Source organism: Trachurus japonicus, chromosome 5 (genome assembly GCF_045865225.1).
Source record: "Trachurus japonicus isolate A0001 chromosome 5, Traja_1.0".
Classification (NCBI taxonomy): Eukaryota; Metazoa; Chordata; class Actinopteri; order Carangiformes; family Carangidae; genus Trachurus; species Trachurus japonicus.
In genome coordinates this window covers 21,398,458-21,415,909 of record NC_140911.1, presented here as the reverse complement: position 1 = coordinate 21,415,909, position 17,452 = coordinate 21,398,458, and the positions used below count along the sequence as shown (strand labels likewise).

The 17,452-nt window shown below is 44.5% G+C and overlaps 1 protein-coding gene across 2 annotated transcripts; it reads left to right on the top strand.

Moving 5' to 3' along the window:
- Positions 1-806: 806 nt before the first annotated feature.
- On the top strand, positions 807-16,706 carry LOC146987542 (DDB1- and CUL4-associated factor 1-like). Of its 2 annotated transcripts, none has more exons than XM_085776723.1 (30): positions 807-986; positions 2,824-3,056; positions 3,158-3,234; positions 3,344-3,417; positions 3,927-4,040; positions 4,259-4,396; positions 4,810-5,430; positions 6,175-6,276; positions 7,357-7,515; positions 8,406-8,585; positions 8,668-8,777; positions 8,870-8,966; positions 9,227-9,396; positions 9,518-9,642; positions 9,731-9,807; positions 9,915-10,079; positions 10,603-10,758; positions 11,093-11,746; positions 12,068-12,345; positions 12,464-12,662; positions 13,339-13,421; positions 13,520-13,604; positions 13,705-13,938; positions 14,070-14,163; positions 14,279-14,383; positions 14,519-14,592; positions 14,880-14,966; positions 15,130-15,282; positions 15,405-15,543; positions 16,116-16,706. In XM_085776723.1, the coding sequence occupies exons 2-30, from the start codon at positions 2,830-2,832 to the stop codon at positions 16,181-16,183; spliced, it is 4,845 nt and encodes a 1,614-aa protein (XP_085632849.1). In that variant the 5' UTR covers positions 807-986; positions 2,824-2,829; the 3' UTR covers positions 16,184-16,706. The 2 variants fall into 2 exon arrangements, with proteins under 2 accessions (XP_085632849.1, XP_085632848.1); XM_085776722.1 differs by having other exon boundaries at positions 807-1,441.
- The last annotated feature ends 746 nt before the right edge of the window (positions 16,707-17,452 follow it).

The window sequence follows — 17,452 nt, the reverse complement described above, 5'->3', positions numbered from 1 at the left end:
TTCAGATTAAAAAAACACAATGTTTAATATTGCAGTTGTGTTTCACAGATGTTTGTGAGTTGTGTGTGCTGGTAGAAGTTCAACCAAGAGACATTTCCCCTCCAAACTTCGCACAAAGACTAGAGAAAGTATGAAAGATACAAACAGAACAGAAAGTGAGACCAGTTATGTGAGTTGTGCAGCAGAGACTTTGGACCTGCTCCACAGAATGAGCAGAACAGAATCATGATCAGATAAAAATAGAAACATAAGATCACAGCTAGGCCACCCCAAATAGACAGATGAGACTTTCTATGGTGAAAAAAATAAAAATAAAAAATCTTATTTATGATTTACAACTTTTACCTGTGAAATCTTTTTTTTGGTTTTGTTTTATGGGCAATAAAGCACAAAACACGAGATGCTGATGCAGAATATGCGCAGTGCTCGGTGAAACTCTTCTTTTGTGGTTTAGTATTATACATACGAATACAACAACGAACTACTTTTTGAATCTCCAAAGGGAAATTAATTTGTCTGTCAGCTCATCGCATTTGCAGAAGAATAAAAAAAACCCTGATGGCTGAATCTTCTTTCTTCGTCCTGCAGCGAAGAGAGAGGAGCCGTCCACCACCGCTGCTTTCCTGGTTCAAAATAATTATTTATCATTTTAATTTATGCAAAACAAAACAATCATATTAATTTGTAGGCTATAATAAATAAATGCATGAAAATCTTGATTCGCTCTCAGGCCCGTTGTAACGGTCGAACTACAACTCCCATGATGTGTCTCGCCGTCTGTCGTCATCTAACGTCGACCACCGTTCGGTGACGTTACGTGCGGCCACCGGGAGAAGTTTGAAAATAAACGTGAAACTTTTTTTTTTATCCCCCCAAAAAAACGTTTAACGTCCGCGTCGTTTCGTTTGACCGTGAACCGAGCAGAGTGGGTACAAAGAGCGGGTGAAGCGGAGAAGCGCCGCCCGGAGGAGGACGTCCATCTCCAGGTGAGTGAAACATTTTAAGCGTGTGTGAAGTCGCTAGCTGAGGCTGCTGCTGCTGGCCACTGACATGAGGCGACTGACTGTCAACACGCTGCCTGCTGCCGCTGCCGCTGCTGCAGCCCGACTCCTCTCCTTATCTCCGGGCCACAGCCGCCGGGGGAGGGAGGGCGAGCACCGAGCCCGGTCGTAGTTTGAGGGGAAAATGCACTCGAAGCTCAAGAGGCAGCGGAGACGTCGGCGGGTTAGCTAAGTTTGCTAACCGCAACCTGCTTACCGCGTTAGCTGAGAGAGTCTCTGAGAGCGGGGGGGGGGACAGCTGCTGTCCCGGGCTGAGGACACCTGTTGGTGCGGACTCCCGACACCACACAGGCGCCTTCAGCTCCCGGTGTCTGTCTGCCGCTGGTCGGACACAACGAGCTGCCGCGATGCCTCGACGTCGAGTCTCGCTCAGGCTGAGGGTGAGTGTCAGGAAACAAAACAGTCAGGAGGACGGACGGACGAGCTCAGGTGTGAGGGCTTTAAAGTTAGACCTGGGTCCGTGCCCAGGTGTCCGTATGGTCTTCGTACTTCATTTACAAAGTATATGCAGGTGTAGCCTCCACAGAATAGAAGAGAAAGTGTATAACAGTTTCACGGTGAAGTGAAATATTATCAAAACTGTCAAAAGTGCAATGTACAAATCATCAGATAAGATATTAACTTTTATTGATGCAACACTGAGGAAATGTACAGGTGCATCTCAGTAAATCAGATTATCATGGAAAAGTCAATTTCAGTAGTTAAAGTCAAGTAGCCCCAACTAAGTATAGTGCATATTTTCAGAAGGCCAACACAATGCGTTTTGAAATTGGTCTTTTGTAATATTCAATTTGATCAAGGTACAGAATTTTAGGTCTTTATTACATTTAAGCCATAATCATTACAATTAAAAGAAATTCAATAAATTAAGACATGAAATGTTTCATTCTGTGTGTAATGGATCTATAATATAATGTATTACTTTCACTTTTTTAATTGAATTACTGACACTGATAAACTTCTCCATAATATTCAAATTAATTGAGATGCACCTGTACTGTAATAGATGAAATGGAAAAAAACAAGTAATAACAACAGTATAAAGTGTCAAAAATATACCAACTTTATTCACCACCTTCTATAAACAAATTTACAAGGTGCTTAATGTGCAAAACACAAGCAATGAAAGACAAAACTAGGACAGAGATGATCAATCAACCACAGGTTAGAGGGTATGGATACATAATGTGTGACAGAAATCTGAAAACAAAAAAGTATTGAGAATATGTTGCACAATGTTATTTACCAACCTATACAGCTCCATTTGTGTGAAAAAACTCAAATGTGTCACAACGTAACATTATAAATGAGGTTCAGTGTGGTTCTGCGAGATTGTATTTGTATTGATTTGCTTGTAAGGGAACAAGTTTTTGTTTTGTTTTGTATAGAGCAAAAATTATTTTAGTATTATTTTTAGAATCTGGATTAGTAGGCTTTCAATAAAGATTTAGTTTCGATGTGTCTAGAAACACTTTACAATGTATCTAGAAACACTATAGACAAATTACACTTTCACACAGTCATGTGTTCTAGTGTGGCATCTTGAGTTGTTACATTTTACCTTGACCATCAAACATCTGAAAAACCCCAAATATTCAGTTTTCTATCATGTGAAAAATGAAGTTGCAACTAGCAGGATAATTTTGATTTGATTTTTTTTAAAAGATAACGAAGCATCAGAACAACTTGTTTGTCATGTAGCCCTCCTTCCTCTTCTCCTTTTCCTTCCTCCTCTTCATCCATTCCTCCTCTCATCCCGCAGGCAGCGATGTCTTCTCCAGAAGAACACCAACTAGCTGCCATGACATCTGCCTTTTCATCTGCGTTATCGGACGTCATCTCATCTACCCTGTCGTCTGCATTTTCAGCTGCCGCGTCGGCTGCCATGGCGGTTGCTAATATGGCAGATGCCAAGGCAGAGCTCGCCGCGTTATTGGACGAATGGGAGGAAGCGCAGCGTGGCACCACGGAGAGGCTGGTGTCCATCCTCACTCAGTCAGTAGTGGTTTGTTTTCTCAGATCTAAATGTTGGACGCTCTCTGTCCATCTGTCCGTCTGAGGGAGGTGGCCGTGTCTCATCTGTGTGTCCTCTGCAGAATATCTGAGCTGATCGAACGGGAGACAAGAGAGTATTACCTGGCCGACCCCGATCCGTTTGACGACCGTCACCCAGGTGAAAATCCAGCAACGCAACAAAAAGTTCCTAAAGCAGCAGATTGTTGAGCTCCATTTGTAACTGTCGTTGTGGTTGTTGAGTTTAACTCTCGTGTCCGACTGTGCAGGACGAGCTGACCCAGAGTGCATGCTGGGACAACTCCTGAAGATGCTCTTCATGAATGATGACTTCACTAATGCGGTGAGAACAGCTTGAAGTGTGTGAAGGGCTGAGCGCTCGTCCATCATGCGGTAGCGTGCTGGAGGAGAGCATGCAGCCAGGGCCTTCACTTATTGATGAGCTGATTATTGTCCTGATGAATGGACAATTGGTTTTAGTCTGTGAAATGTCAACAGGGAGTGAAAAAACACATTAAAACTTCCCACAGCCACAGCCAGGCCACAGCTTCGCAGCTTTGCGATCACAATTAGTCTGTTCTTCAGTTAAAAAAAAGAAAGAGTATTTTAAAAACTCACACAGGATAGCACAAGCAGCAAATGATCAAAGTTTTGATAACCTGACGCTAAATCTTGAAGTGAGTCATTTTATTTTGATCAACCGGTAAGTTAATTAATGACATCTCTTCATTTAAGAATTTAATGTTTATATAAGGAGGCAACATAATTTAACATTGTGTTTGTTGATAGTATTTGTACATGTGGATTAAGTCTAAACTGATTATTCTGTGTTGTGTGTGTTTTGTTTTCCAGCTGTTGGACACATACATTATGACCAGCAGAGAGCTGACCCTCAACACGGCCGCCTGCCGCCTGCTCCAGAACATCATGCCGGGTCTGGAGACGGCCGTCGTCTTCCAGGAGAAGGTGAAACTGAAGGAGTTGAACTGTAGTTTCATGTCAGCGTTAACTCCTCTTGATTAGATGGTGGATAATGAAGGGGGCGGGGTCTTTTGTTGAAGGTCCAGTAAGAAAACAGATGAATGATTAATTACTGTGTTGAGTTTACAGCTGAATCGTAGTGTCTCAATGTTTATCCTGCTGAGACAATGATGAGTGCTGCTCTCTCTCTGTGCGCGCCACAGGAAGGACTGGTGGAGAAACTGTTCAGCTGGGCCCACGAGGCCGAGCGGCCACTGTGCGTCTACTCCACAGGGCTGCTGGCCAGAGCCATGAGCAACCAGGAAGTGGCGACAAGCTACAGGGAGGAGAACGCTCGGCTGGTGAGCGTCACACACATCACGTTAAAAACCTCCTGTCAATCACTCTGGACTTGGACCAAGGGTGATAAAGTTTACATGTCATGAGACATTTCCACAAACCTCCACCAGTTAAATGAAGTTGATGTGTGTCATGGCGCCTGGTGGCTGACCTGGCACAGTAATGTTTTGCAAATGTAACTGTGGTACAAAACAATACAATATACAAAACATGCAAAGTACACAATTCAGTTCTGACCCATTGATTTTTAAAGATCTCTTTTCCCTTTGAGTCCTTCTGACTGTCTCTCTTTTTTCTAATCTTTTCTGGATCTTGGTTTGCAAAGTTTTAATTTAAGCTTTGCACATAATTTGCAGAATAGTGTGCTTTTAGTTTCTGTGAGAACGTAGATCTATAACAAAACCACCCGTTCCAGGTGCCCGTCATGATTCGACGTCTTCATGAGCTGCAAACCGAAGAGGCCAAGAATCACTCGAGTCCGACCACGACCAAGAATCTACCTCAGGACTCTCAGGTGGACGCAGCTCAGACCTCGAGCGCCGCAGCAGAGCAGCAGGACCAGACGGAGGGGGAGGCTGTGGGGGAGGACGAGGACAGAAGAGAGAAAAACGGAGAGAGCAGCAGGACGGCGGACAAGGACAAGTCTCTGTCCCTGATGAGTTCGGCCCAGAAAAACGGCAGCGGCGGGCCCAGCTCCGCCCGACTGCTCCCAGACTTTGTGTACCAAGCGAGTCCGGACCCCGCCTCCAGGGAGACGGAGGAGAAGCCAGGAGGAGGAGGAGGAGGGAAAAGGCCGGCGGTGAAGGAGAACGGGAGGAAGGCAAAGCAGAAGCTCAACTTCACCTCCAGCTCGTCCTGCCAGGCCGACGAGGAGGCGGACAAGACCGACGCCAGCAACCAACCAACCAACAGCACTTCCTGGTCCGAGATGAGCTGGATGGTGATTGGTTCCGAGTACTGCCTCTCGCCGCTGAGTCCGACCATGGAGCAGAGGCTCATCCTGCAGTATCTGACACCGCTTGGAGATTACCAGGAGGTGAGGCCCAAAACAAACAAACAAAATACCACTCGTTCTCAACAGATCACAAACAACAAGGTAAAACAAATGAAACAAAAATATCATCAGATATCTGGGAAGAAGTTTACTAACGGAAAGGGAATTAGAGATATTTTTAAAGATGGAAGAAAAAAAAAATCTGGATCTTACACACACTTTTTGTTCACATCCCATGTTGAGTAATTTGTTTCGAAGGATGTGTTTGTTGCCCTTAAATCATCAATCATGATATTCCCTAAAATCCAACATCAGAGGGAGGAGCTTGAATCCGTGTGTCACATATCCACATGATGTGTGCCACAGTTGTTGTTTGAAATCAGATGGTCCACCAGACAACACTTGTCGAGTATCTTTATTGCCCTATTATTTAATTGATTGATTATGAATTCCTACGTTTATTTGAAGTGTGTTAGCAATAAATGCAAATTTAAGTATATAAACAAAATCAAAACAAGCACACCAAGTCAACAAAACTTGTTTCAAACTCACTTTTTCTTCATAGACTTCACACCTTTCCTTTTAATTTTAACATTTTAAACTGGATGGAAATGACAAAAAAAGTGAGATGAATAGAGAAACCTGACATGTTGAAATGTGAAATCATATCAGAGTTTCTTTTTGTCTTTCCTCCTGAGGCTACAGTCAGCAGCTTCATCCTGCTCTCATTAATCTCTTTTCTCTTATTAAATGGTCTCAGGTCAGTAATCTCTGTCTCCTCTGCAGCTGCTGGCCGTCTTCATGCAGCTGGACACTCGCTCACTGCTCATGAACTACATCGACCTCCGTCAGACCAAGAACGTCCAGCTCATCTTTGACGCCCTCCTGGTAAGACTGTCATCTTTACAAGCCTCCATGAGGAGATCCACTAAAGTCATGACGATCATTCTTACAATTAGACTCATCTTCTCCACACGACACTGGTCGCTGCCCTCAAGTCTGAAGGTTGTTCAGTTTGAGAACAAAAGTCCAAATACAAACATCTGTATGATCAGACACAGCACAATAAATAACAGTGAATCCTCTCTGATTTATATTTGACAACAAAAATAAACATTAACCTATGTAAACCTGTGTAAACATTTTGAGATCATCATTAACATTTGTGAAAACAGCTCGAAATATTTTCTAAACACATCATGTTTAATTTTCATTTACAAACTCTTTAATCATTACTGTGAATTACGTAGTTTTAGACGAGTGCAGCTCATTTATCTCCCAGCCCCTCCCCTCAGAAGAGTCTGTGTTTGCAGGATAAGCTTCACCTTTGTGGGTGGGGCTCTACACAGCTCCATACACATGCAATGTAGCAACCTTAACGTAATGGTTTTTCACCTTTTACATCACAAAATTGCTGAATACTGTGCATGGTGGCCCAGAGGGGTGAACTCACAGCTTGTCCTATTTTTTGCTTTATTTCACAGACATTTTTTTTTTTTTTAAGTATATTTTTTGGCCTTTCTGCCTTTATTTGATAGCACAGTGAGATAGACAGGAAAGGGGGAGGCAGAGAGAGGGGGAATGACACGCAGGAAAGGTCCGCCCGACGCGGGACTCGAACCGGGGACGCCTGCGTCGAGGACTGCAGCCACTCCAACCACTGCGCCATGCACCGCCCCCACAGACATTATTTTAAAGAATAATATTTTATTTATAGAAACCTAAACTGTCTTTGACTCCATCGGTTTTTTTTTTTTTCAAAACTGACAAACTCCTGGCCTGTGTGGTTTGATGCTCACAGCTGCTGTGCTCTAGAAACATGAACTGGTGCACAAGCATTTATGCAGGTGCTAAGAAACAACGATCACTTCAAGAAAAAAAAAAAACACTCTTCCTGTTCTGAATCAGTGGGATCATCATGATGAATAAACTGAACTCTAAAGTTTTTTTTCCGTCTCCTTCTCTCAGTATCTCGCCTCGCTGCTACTCCATAAAAAGTTTGCAGCAGAGTTCATCGCTCATGGAGGAGTGCAGAGACTCCTGGAGATCCCGAGGCCGTCGATGGCAGCAACAGGAGTCTCTCTCTGCTTGTACTACCTGGCTTATAACCAGGATGCTATGGAGAGGGTACGGTCAGCACACACAAACAACTGATTTAGACCTTTTAACAAGGATGAATCGCCAATCCAGACCATTTTAGCTGCTGAAATCAATATAATAAATATGTATTGTGAGTCAGGGTTGTATGATTAACCTTGACCTTCATGTTGATTTGTTCTGGTTAAACATTTACATGATTTAAAGGGATAGTTCAGCATTTTGGCAAATTCGCCTATTGCCATAATCCCTATAGTCGTAGGAGTAGGTTCATTACCTTTAATTATCGGTGCATGTTGTTTTGAGATCTGCGGGGCAGAGACGTGAGCTGCTCAGTGAGCACAATGGAGGTGAACGGTACTGGACCCCTGTCCCTCAAAACTCATTAGATACACAATCCAACATCTCCAAACCGCTCTCGTGGAGAAGTTGTGACCTGCACATTCACCACGCTATGAAATGTAACATTAGGAGACAGTGTTGTTTTCAAGTCAAATGCGTAGCCAGAACTACATTACAGACACGGCTGCTGGGCGGAGTGATTTAATAAGCTCAAGTAGTTCTGAGTATTTGCTGCATGTGTCATGATGTTAGGTAATTATACGTTATTATTTCATAGCGTGGTGAATGTGCAGGTCACACAACTTGCGTTTTTGAGATGTTGAGTTGTGTATCTGAGTTTTGAGGGACAGGGGACCTGCACCGTTCACCTCCATTGTGTTCGCTGAGCAGCTTACGTCTCTGCCCCGTGGATCTCAAAACAAAATGCACCAATAATTAAAGGTAATGAACCTACTGCTATGACTACAGGGATTATGGCAATAGGCGAATTTGCCAAAATGTTTAACTATAGCTTTAAAAGCTTGGTTGTGGATGAAGTGACTACAGTTGGACTGCACCTCATATTCTGGTCTTTGTAGGTGTGCATGCTCCCGGACAGCGTGCTGTCGGGCATGGTGTCCTACGCCCTGTGGCTGCTGGAGTCGTCCCACACCTCAGGCGTCTGCCACGCCACCATGTTCTTCTCCATCTCCTTCTCGTTCAGGGCCGTGCTGCAGCTCTTCGACCACCAGGACGGTCTGCGCAGACTCGTCAACCTGGTCAGTGCTGAACCACGTACCAATGTCACCTGTGGTGCCTTTTGATAATGTGTGAACTAAAGTCTCTGTCCCCTCCCTGCAGATCAGCACTCTGGAGATCCTCAACATGGCGAACGAAGTGTCCATGTTGAGTGACGACCAGGTCTTCTCCAGTCGGCAGACGGCCAAGCACACCTGCATGGCCCTGCGCAGGTACATGGATGGGTGTGTCCGGTCCCGGGCTTCAGAGCTCTGCCTGCTGCATCTGTGTTACATTACTGATCGTCTCTTTCACTTTATTGAAGGTACTTTGAGGCTCATCTGGCTGTGAAGGCTGAACAGGTGAAGCAGTCTTTGCATGCAGACGAAGGCACCATCGTTCCCCAGCAGCCGTTTTACAAGGTGTGTGGGGGGGATTCATTATAATCCACTTTGTTCTGTCTAAAACTAAATAAGACAAAAAAAATTTTTTTTTTAAGATCTTCTATATAGTTTAGTGTAAATAAAACCAGACATTTTCTGTTTGGCCATTTTCATCAGTCAGTGCATCACTGCTTTTAGTGAATCTTTTTTTCTCAGGAAGAAGAACATCATAAACATCCTTACAGTGTGTTCTACCAATGCTCTGCCCACATATACTTTCTGTCTGTGTGTGTCTCAAGGCGTACACTTACACCAGAGAGCAGGTTATTGAGATGATGGAGTTCCTCATCGAGTGCGGACCTCCTCAGCTCCACTGGGAACCCGTGGAGGTTTTCCACAAGCTGTCCTGTGTCCCTCTGATGCTGCAGCTCATATCCGCCGCCTGTGACTGGAGGACTTACTACGGGAGGTAAAAGTCTCTCTGTTTGTTGGTTGGTTACGTTTTCACCGCGGTTTGAGACTGTATGTGTACATGAGAAGCCTCTCACACCTTGTTTCTGTCTGCGTCGGTCCTCTCTGTGTCTGAGCAGGAGCGACACTGTGCGTTACGCCTTGGACATCCTGGCCATCCTGACGGTGGTTCCGAAAGTCCAGCTGGTCCTAGCAGACACTGTGGAGGTCGTGGATGAAACCAGGTCTCTCGTTTCCACCGTGGGTGGGTAGAACTCTTTTGTTCTGTCTTTCATCTAACTGAAACAGTTTCAGGAGTTTCAGCCTTTGGGTCTTCCTCGCCTCTGCTGCAGGTATGAGCATCATCCTGGGTGTCGCAGAGGGTGAGGTGTTTGTCAATGACGCCGAGATCCAGAAATCGGCGCTGCAGGTAAGATGACTTTAAGATTTTTTTAAATTCCTGCTCTTCGTGTTGTTTCGTGTTCGTGTTTCCTCTCTGTCAACCTGAACTCACCCTCTGACCTCTGACCCTCTCAGGTGATAATAAACTGTGTGTGCGCTCCAGACCAGAGCCTGAACACCGTGGGCGCTTTCGCTGTCACCCCCCTCAGGCCGTCCCTCCACCCCCAGCAGGCTCCCGCCCCCCACAACAGGGTGCTGGCCCACATGTGGCAAGTGGTGCAGAACAACAACGGTATAAAGGTATGAACAAAATGAAAAATGTATAATTTTACATTGGACTTTTTTGAGCACTGTGCAACATAAAAGTATAAGTAGAGTAAATCAGATAAGCAGTGAAAGATACGGTTGGCAGACGTGGGGTTAGGGAAGTTCTGTATCGGTGTTTTTGTGTGCAATGAATATAATTTTGCAGGCTGCCACTGCAACTTCATTGGGCACTGAGGCCAGTTGCCATGGGACTTCTGCTCAAGTTGTGACGTTACGAAGTGAGACTTTAGAAGTAACTTGAGCGTTTGCAGTGGCTGAGAGGTCCTGAAAGTGCCACTGGGGATTACTTCAACAACTTCAAAACGTGCCTACCTCATGATATGGCACTTCCACGTTCTCTAAAGCGAGTATCCAACATTTTAAAGATATGTGTCTGAAAAGCTGGAAAAGCTTAATAGCTCCCCTTTAACTGATGAGGTATGTCATAATATAGTTTTAAAAAAAAAGGAGGAAAGAAAATGAAATAAACTCCATCCATTAATCTTGTCTTTCCCAGGTGCTCCTGTCTCTGCTATCAGTGAAGATGCCCATCACAGATGCCGACCTGATCCGCTCTCTGGCCTGCAAGGCTCTGGTCGGACTCTCCCGCAGCTCAGCCATCAGACAGATCATCAGCAAACTGCCACTGTTCACCAGTGGCCACATCCAGCAGGTGAGCACAAGAGCTTCACCCAGGAATCTCTTCAAGGGACAATATTTTCAAAAAAAAGACAAAATTCTGAAGCAGGAGTTCATTTTGAATTATAACGGCTACATTACACACATGTGTTGTTCTCATGATTTGGCATCACTCTGTGCATTTTGGTGAAGATGTATCTCCTGGTGCAGAATGAATATATTTTGTTATTCAACTAAAAAATAGAGGTTTGTGTTTGTAGTTGATGCTCAGAGTTCACAAGCTGAAAGGTGGATGATTTTAGGAAAACAGTGAAATATGTGCACCTAGAATTGTTGACGTATTGTTTCCAATGTACCAACCTCCCCAGCTGATGAAGGAGCCGGTGCTGCAGGACAAACGCAGCGAGCACGTCCGCTTCTGTAGGTACGCCGCCGAGATGACGGAGCGAGTGTCCGGGAAGCCCCTCCTCATGGGCACCGACGTCTCACTGGCTCGTCTGCAGAAGGCAAACGTGGTCGCCCAATCACGGATCACCTTCTCCGAGAAGGAGCTCCTCATGCTGATCAGGAACCACCTCGTGGCTAAAGGACTGCACGACACGGCCAACACTCTGGTCAAAGAGGCAAATCTATCCGTGGGGGCCCTGTGTCCGAACTCTTGCGTCACCCCTCCCCCCTCCTCCTCCTCCTCCTCACTGATCCCCAGGACTTGCCGGCTCTCCGGCGGGATTGCTTCTCGTGTGGCCGGCCACGTCGCATCCTCCCCCGTGTCCTCCGTCACTGCGGTCCCCTCCACCTCGTCCCCTCCTCCCTCTCGCTCCCTTGTCAGCCCTCACCCCTCGTGCTCCGCTTTACCTGGCTCTGCCCCTCCGCCTCCCACACCCCCTCCTCACCCTCACGGGCAGGTCTCACATCTGGTCGGCCGGATTTTGTTCTCCAGGGAACGACCGGCGACCAACTGCAACTCAGGGAAAAAACTTCGCGCACTGAAGCAGAAGTCTGACCACGGTGCTTTCATACAGGTCAGAGACGGCTTCGATATGCATCTAATTATTACATTGAATTTCTTAAAAACTCATCAAGTTTTTTCAAAGCATATGTGACTAACTCCACACTTTAACCACTGTGGGTCAACTATGCTAAACCAGCAGCAGCAGGATTCAGAGATGAGGTGCAGCTCAGGTTCAGAGCACGTTATGTGATTATGAATCTGTATGTTAGAGAACAGGCAAAAATTAAAAGATGGGAATTGGACCAAACCAGACAACAAACACCTGCTGCTCCTCGCAGTAACATCTGGGCATGTTGATGTTAGGATTTAACCTTTTCTCTCTGTTGATCAGACTCCAGCCATGAAGAAGCAGCTGGAGCGCCACCTGCCCTCGCCCCCGACCCTCGACAGCATCATCACAGAGTACCTGAGGGAGCAGCACGCTCGCTGCCCCAACCCCGTCACCACCTGCCCCCCCTTCTCCCTCTTCACCCCCCACCGATGCCCGGAGCCCAAGCAGAGGCGGCAGGCGTCACCCAACTTCACCGCCCGCCTGGGCAGCAGGGTGCTGTACCCAAAGTACGGGGGAGTGGACAGAGGCTGTCTGGACAGACATCTGATATTTAGCAGGTAACTTGGTCATTCAGTCGTTCAGCTGAACAGCTGGACACGTGTGAGTGTGTGCTCTCAAAATGGACAATAACAACAGGTCGCAGAACGTCATTCCTCATCTCTTTCCTGTCTTTAGATTTCGTCCCATGTCGGTCTTCCATGAGGGCGACGGAGACGAGAGCGGCTTCACCTGTTGTGCCTTCTCCGCCCGTGAGCGTTTCCTGATGCTGGGAACCTGCTCCGGTCACCTCAAGTTCTACAACGTCTACTCAGGAGAGGAGGAGGCCAACTACACCTGCCACACATCAGCCATCACACACCTCGAGCCCTCCAGGGTACGCTCTACAGTACACTTGTTATACACACGTGCTGTTGCCTCTCCTGTTTTTTCTTTTAAGATCGATCAAATGGGTTAAATATTTATGAAATTAAATAATACAACATATACAACACAGATAGATTTGTCCATAGTGAGCAGTCAGTTTCAAAACAGCGCCACTGGGAGGAATGGTGGTGTTTAAACTGTGCATGTAGTATCATGTAAAGTCTCGTGACTGGTAACTCTGAGGGAATACGTTCATTACTCTGTTATATCAAAGGGCTTTATAATGAGTTTTAGATTGTTGTTTATCTGTCAGTCCCCATAGACTCCTATGTTAAAATGTCCAACAGTGTGTTTACAGCCTGGTACTAAAACACTGTTTATAGAACTTACCCTGTTCACAATTCATTAACCAGTAAAGCTTTGGTCTGAGGGTATGGCCTCTTTGAGTGACAGGTGAGAGAGTGCATGTTTACCACAAAGTCTCAGGGTTGCCAGGTGCTGCAGGTTTTATAATTTACTTTGTCTTTTTTATAGAAATAATTCTCTAGATAACAACAAATCATTGTTTTTCTTTGAGTTTATTTCATAGATTAGGAAATAATCAGCAGGTGTCACTTTTTGTAAGTCCAGGAAATCCAGTGTCTGGTCTGTCGTGTGACTTGTTGTAACGTTTGTGTTTCCCTCAGGACGGGAAATTGCTGCTCACCTCTGCGTCCTGGAGCGTCCCACTGTCGGCCCTCTGGAGTATGGACGGTGTCTTTAGCTTGAAGTAAAACACACACACACACACTCAATTTGGATTTTGCACTCATGGTGATTGGACCATGTCGTCTGGATGTTCCTGACACATTGCATGTTTTTCCCCAGGAACTCTTTTGTAGACGACCACTACGTCGAGTTCAGTAAACTCTCTCAGGACAGAATCATCGGCACTAAGGACCAAATTGCACATGTAGGGTACCCACAATGCACCTGTCAAGCTTCATTTCCACTGATCACATCCCCCTTGTTCACATTCAGCTTCTCTCATCTTCTTTCTGCCTGTGCTGCAGATCTACGACATCCAGACGGGTCAAAAGACTCTGACCCTTAACGACCCGGCCCTGGCCAACAACTACAAGAGGAACTGCGCCACTTTCAACCCCACTGACGACCTGGTGCTGAACGACGGCGTGCTGTGGGACGTGAGAGCGTCTCGGGCCATCCACAAGTTCGACAAGTTCAACATGGACATCAGTGGCGTTTTCCATCCCAACGGCCTGGAGGTCATCATCAACACTGAGATCGTATCCTTTAACGGTTGCTAAACATGAGGAAGGGCAGTGACCATGAGGCTGCACAGACTGACTGTGTGGTGAGTGTGTAGAGTGTGTGTGTGTGTTGCTCTGTAGTTGTCGGCCTTGACAGGAGCTGACAGTGGGACCTGAGGACGTTCCACCTCCTGCACACTGTCCCTGCCCTGGACCAGTGCAGGGTGGTCTTCAACAGCAACGCCACCATCATGTATGGAGGTACGGACATGTGTGTGTGTGTGTGTGTGTGTGTCTATTTATTATTAATGTGTATTTTGTACAACAGTAACATATTGTGTGTGTTTTTTTTGTCTTTCCACACACTGATGAGCAGCGATGCTGCAAGGCGATGATGATGATGATGTTATGGACCAGCAGATGAAGAGTCCGTTTGGTTCGTCATTCAGAACCTTTGATGCTACAGACTACAAACCCATCGGTAACAAACACAGCAGCTGCACCTGTTGTCTCCCATAACCACACACCTCTGCTGTTGTTTCTTCATGTGCAACAATTTCTTACTGAATTAATTGTTATTCCAGGATAATATTTACTGTTGCTCTTATTTTTCCAGCCACGGTGGATGTGAAAAGGAACATTTTCGACCTGTGCACTGACAACAAAGACTGTTACCTCGCTGTCATTGAGGTACTTTGTTTGATTTAAGCTGCTTTCTGAACAGTGAACAGTTCTGGAGCCGTTCCCTTGTATAGCCGTAAATATTGATCATCTGAAATCAATGAATGATCATCCAACTAATGTGAAGATTTTCAGTTTACAGTCAGTAGTTACTAATTAAATCTCTGTTCAGCTGAATGATTAGATAGTTAATCATTGAAGTTATTTTTCATGCCAATAGTTGTACTTTGTAGCTGTTCATTTTTCTTTCATTTATTCTGCTGCTGCTTCTTTGTCTTTGTAAACTGATTCTGTAGAACCAGGACACAGTGAGTCTGGACACAGTGTGTCGTCTCTATGAGGTGGGACGACAGAAACTGGCTGAAGAAGGAGATGACGATGAGGTGACGCGCACACACACACACACAGAGTTTCGTTATTTAATGATGATGATGTCATGATGTTTGACTGTTTTGACGTTGAATGAGTTTAAAACTGTTTGTGGTTCACTGAAACCCATCTGGAAGTATAAACACTGTCTTGTTTTTGCTCGTTGTTCTGCTGCAGGACGATGAGGACCAGGATGACGATGATTCTTCAGACACGGACGACGACGACGATGACGACGATGACATAGACACAGACCCGCTCATAGAGGAGCTGGCCAATAACGACAACCAAGAAAACGGGGACCGAGACGACTCCCCCACAGATGCAGAGGTAGCTGACGTCACCTGACTTGATGCTCTAAAAGTCTTATTGTCAGGCGTCACCTCGTCCACCTTCCTCTGTGTTTGCTTGTTTGATTCTGGAGGAATCTCAGCGATGTCTCTGCTCCACAGATCGCAGATCTTCTCGGCAGCAACAGCGATGACGACAACAATAACGACAACGATGATGATGACGATGACTCGGAGGAATCGGATGATCCTTTCAGAAGTGACGATGGATCCGATTTAGTTGATGAGGACAACTTTGAATGTAAGTAGAGATGGGAGTCAATAACATTGTATTCATACCAATGCCATTATCGATTCTGCTTACTCTATCTATCTATCTATCTATCTATCTATCTATCTATCTATCTATCTATCTATCTATCTATCTATCTATCTATCTATCTATCTATCTATCTATCTATCTATCTATCTATCTATCTATCTATCTATCTATCTATCTATCTATCTATCTATCTATCTATCTATCTATCTATCTATCTATCACTAACTGTACAGCCTAGCCTACCCATGGCATAATACATTAGTTTAGTGATGGGGCCATTCAATAATATTATGTATTCTTCTATGTGAAATATATCATGAAATTCTACTGACAGAAATTTGCTTGGACACACTTTAGTGTTCTTATATTGCACAAGTGAGAAGTTGTGACTTTCTGACATTTCTGAAAATAATCAACAAATTGATAAAAGTAAATGTATTATTGTTATTGTTGTTTCTTTTGTTTTCCTAATGTTGGTGTTAACTCAATGTAATGTTAGTCATGTGAAGTTGTTAACATTGTGTGTGTGTGTGTGTGTGTGTGTCCTGCAGACCCCCCTCCCTCCTCTGATGAGGAGACTCAGTTCCTGCGGTCGCTCCATGAGCGCTGGTTCTCCTGACCTGCTCCCCAGAGACACTGTGAACCTCAACAAGGACTTTTCTCTTTCAGTTTTTTTCCCCCACCATCATTTCTCATCCAATCACACAAGTCGAGTCAGTAAACACACTGACACGCAGGTGACCTGCAGGATGAAAGAAATTCTGTTATATTGTCTCAATATATATTTTAAAACTTGAGAGACGACAGTGATGATGGATGAATGTTTTCAAAGGTCCCGCGGCTTAAATGAATCCTCACTTCACCTGGTTCACAGCGTCTGCTAAAGTATTTATGATGTTTTATGCTGGAGGAGAGACTGAAGCAGAATAATTAATTTAATTTAATTTGTTATTTCATGTTTTATGAGACTTTTTTCTGTCATCTCACAGTTGAGCTCAGAGTTGATTTCATTGACCTGAAGAATGTGAACAGTGTAATGTTTTGTTCCCCACTTTTCCCATGAAAAATCATCCAGGTTTGATCTAATAATTATAAGACTCAGAGCCATAAAGTGGAATTAAAGTTACATAAAAGTTGCCACACTCTCTGTATGTCCTTGTGCTGCAGCCAAGTTTTGCTTCCACAGAGCAACTTCCACACTCAATTTTTTATTTTATTTAATATTTTTCAAAAGTTTGATCATATTCAGAAGCTAAATAATTACATAAAGCCTGAGATCAGAGTGGAGCCACAGCAGCATTTCCTCTTTTAGCTTCCCTCAGTTTTCAGCTCAGACAAATGAGATACCAGTGCCTGCAGTGTTGCATACAGATGTGAAATAGATGAACTACCTCTGACCTCAGATTATCTCGTGTCCTTCATGTTATGGATCACAGATCAGAGAGGTTGGGCAGAGTGAACAGTGGCATGTAAAATATAGTGGAGGATTTGTTGGTGACTTAATTTGTGATCTGTAAATATAAAACAGCCCCCACAAATACAAAAAATAATTTTGTAAAATATCTTGAAAATATGAAAGCAATCTGCAAACAAATTCAATGAATAAAAACATGTATGAAAACTTTCAACTGATTTTAAAATGAAAGGTCTTGGTGAATATATACCTATTTACAACTTTATGAATCAGTTTTCAATTTTGTGAAGTTAACACACTGAGTCAGTCCAGCGCCCTGAACAATTATGTTTCTTTTCATTTTAGTTGGAAACTTGACATACAACAGCAGCAGCAGTCCCTCTAAGATACTGAATCTTTCTCAATGTTATGATTTTGCATGTTGTTACTTCAGTCAGACACCAGAGGTCAGTATCACACCTTCTTCTCTGGAGG

What these genes read in the sequence shown, in the direction of transcription:
- LOC146987542 (XM_085776722.1), top strand. Translation starts at nt 1,409, where the DNA reads ATGCCTCGACGTCGAGTCTCGCTCAGGCTGAGG. An exon ending in CGCTTGGAGATTACCAGGAG is followed by an intron (nt 5,431 to 6,174) that starts GTGAGGCCCAAA and finishes TCTCCTCTGCAG; the next exon opens with CTGCTGGCCGTCTTCATGCA. An exon ending in TGATGAGGACAACTTTGAAT is followed by an intron (nt 15,544 to 16,115) that starts GTAAGTAGAGAT and finishes TGTGTCCTGCAG; the next exon opens with ACCCCCCTCCCTCCTCTGAT.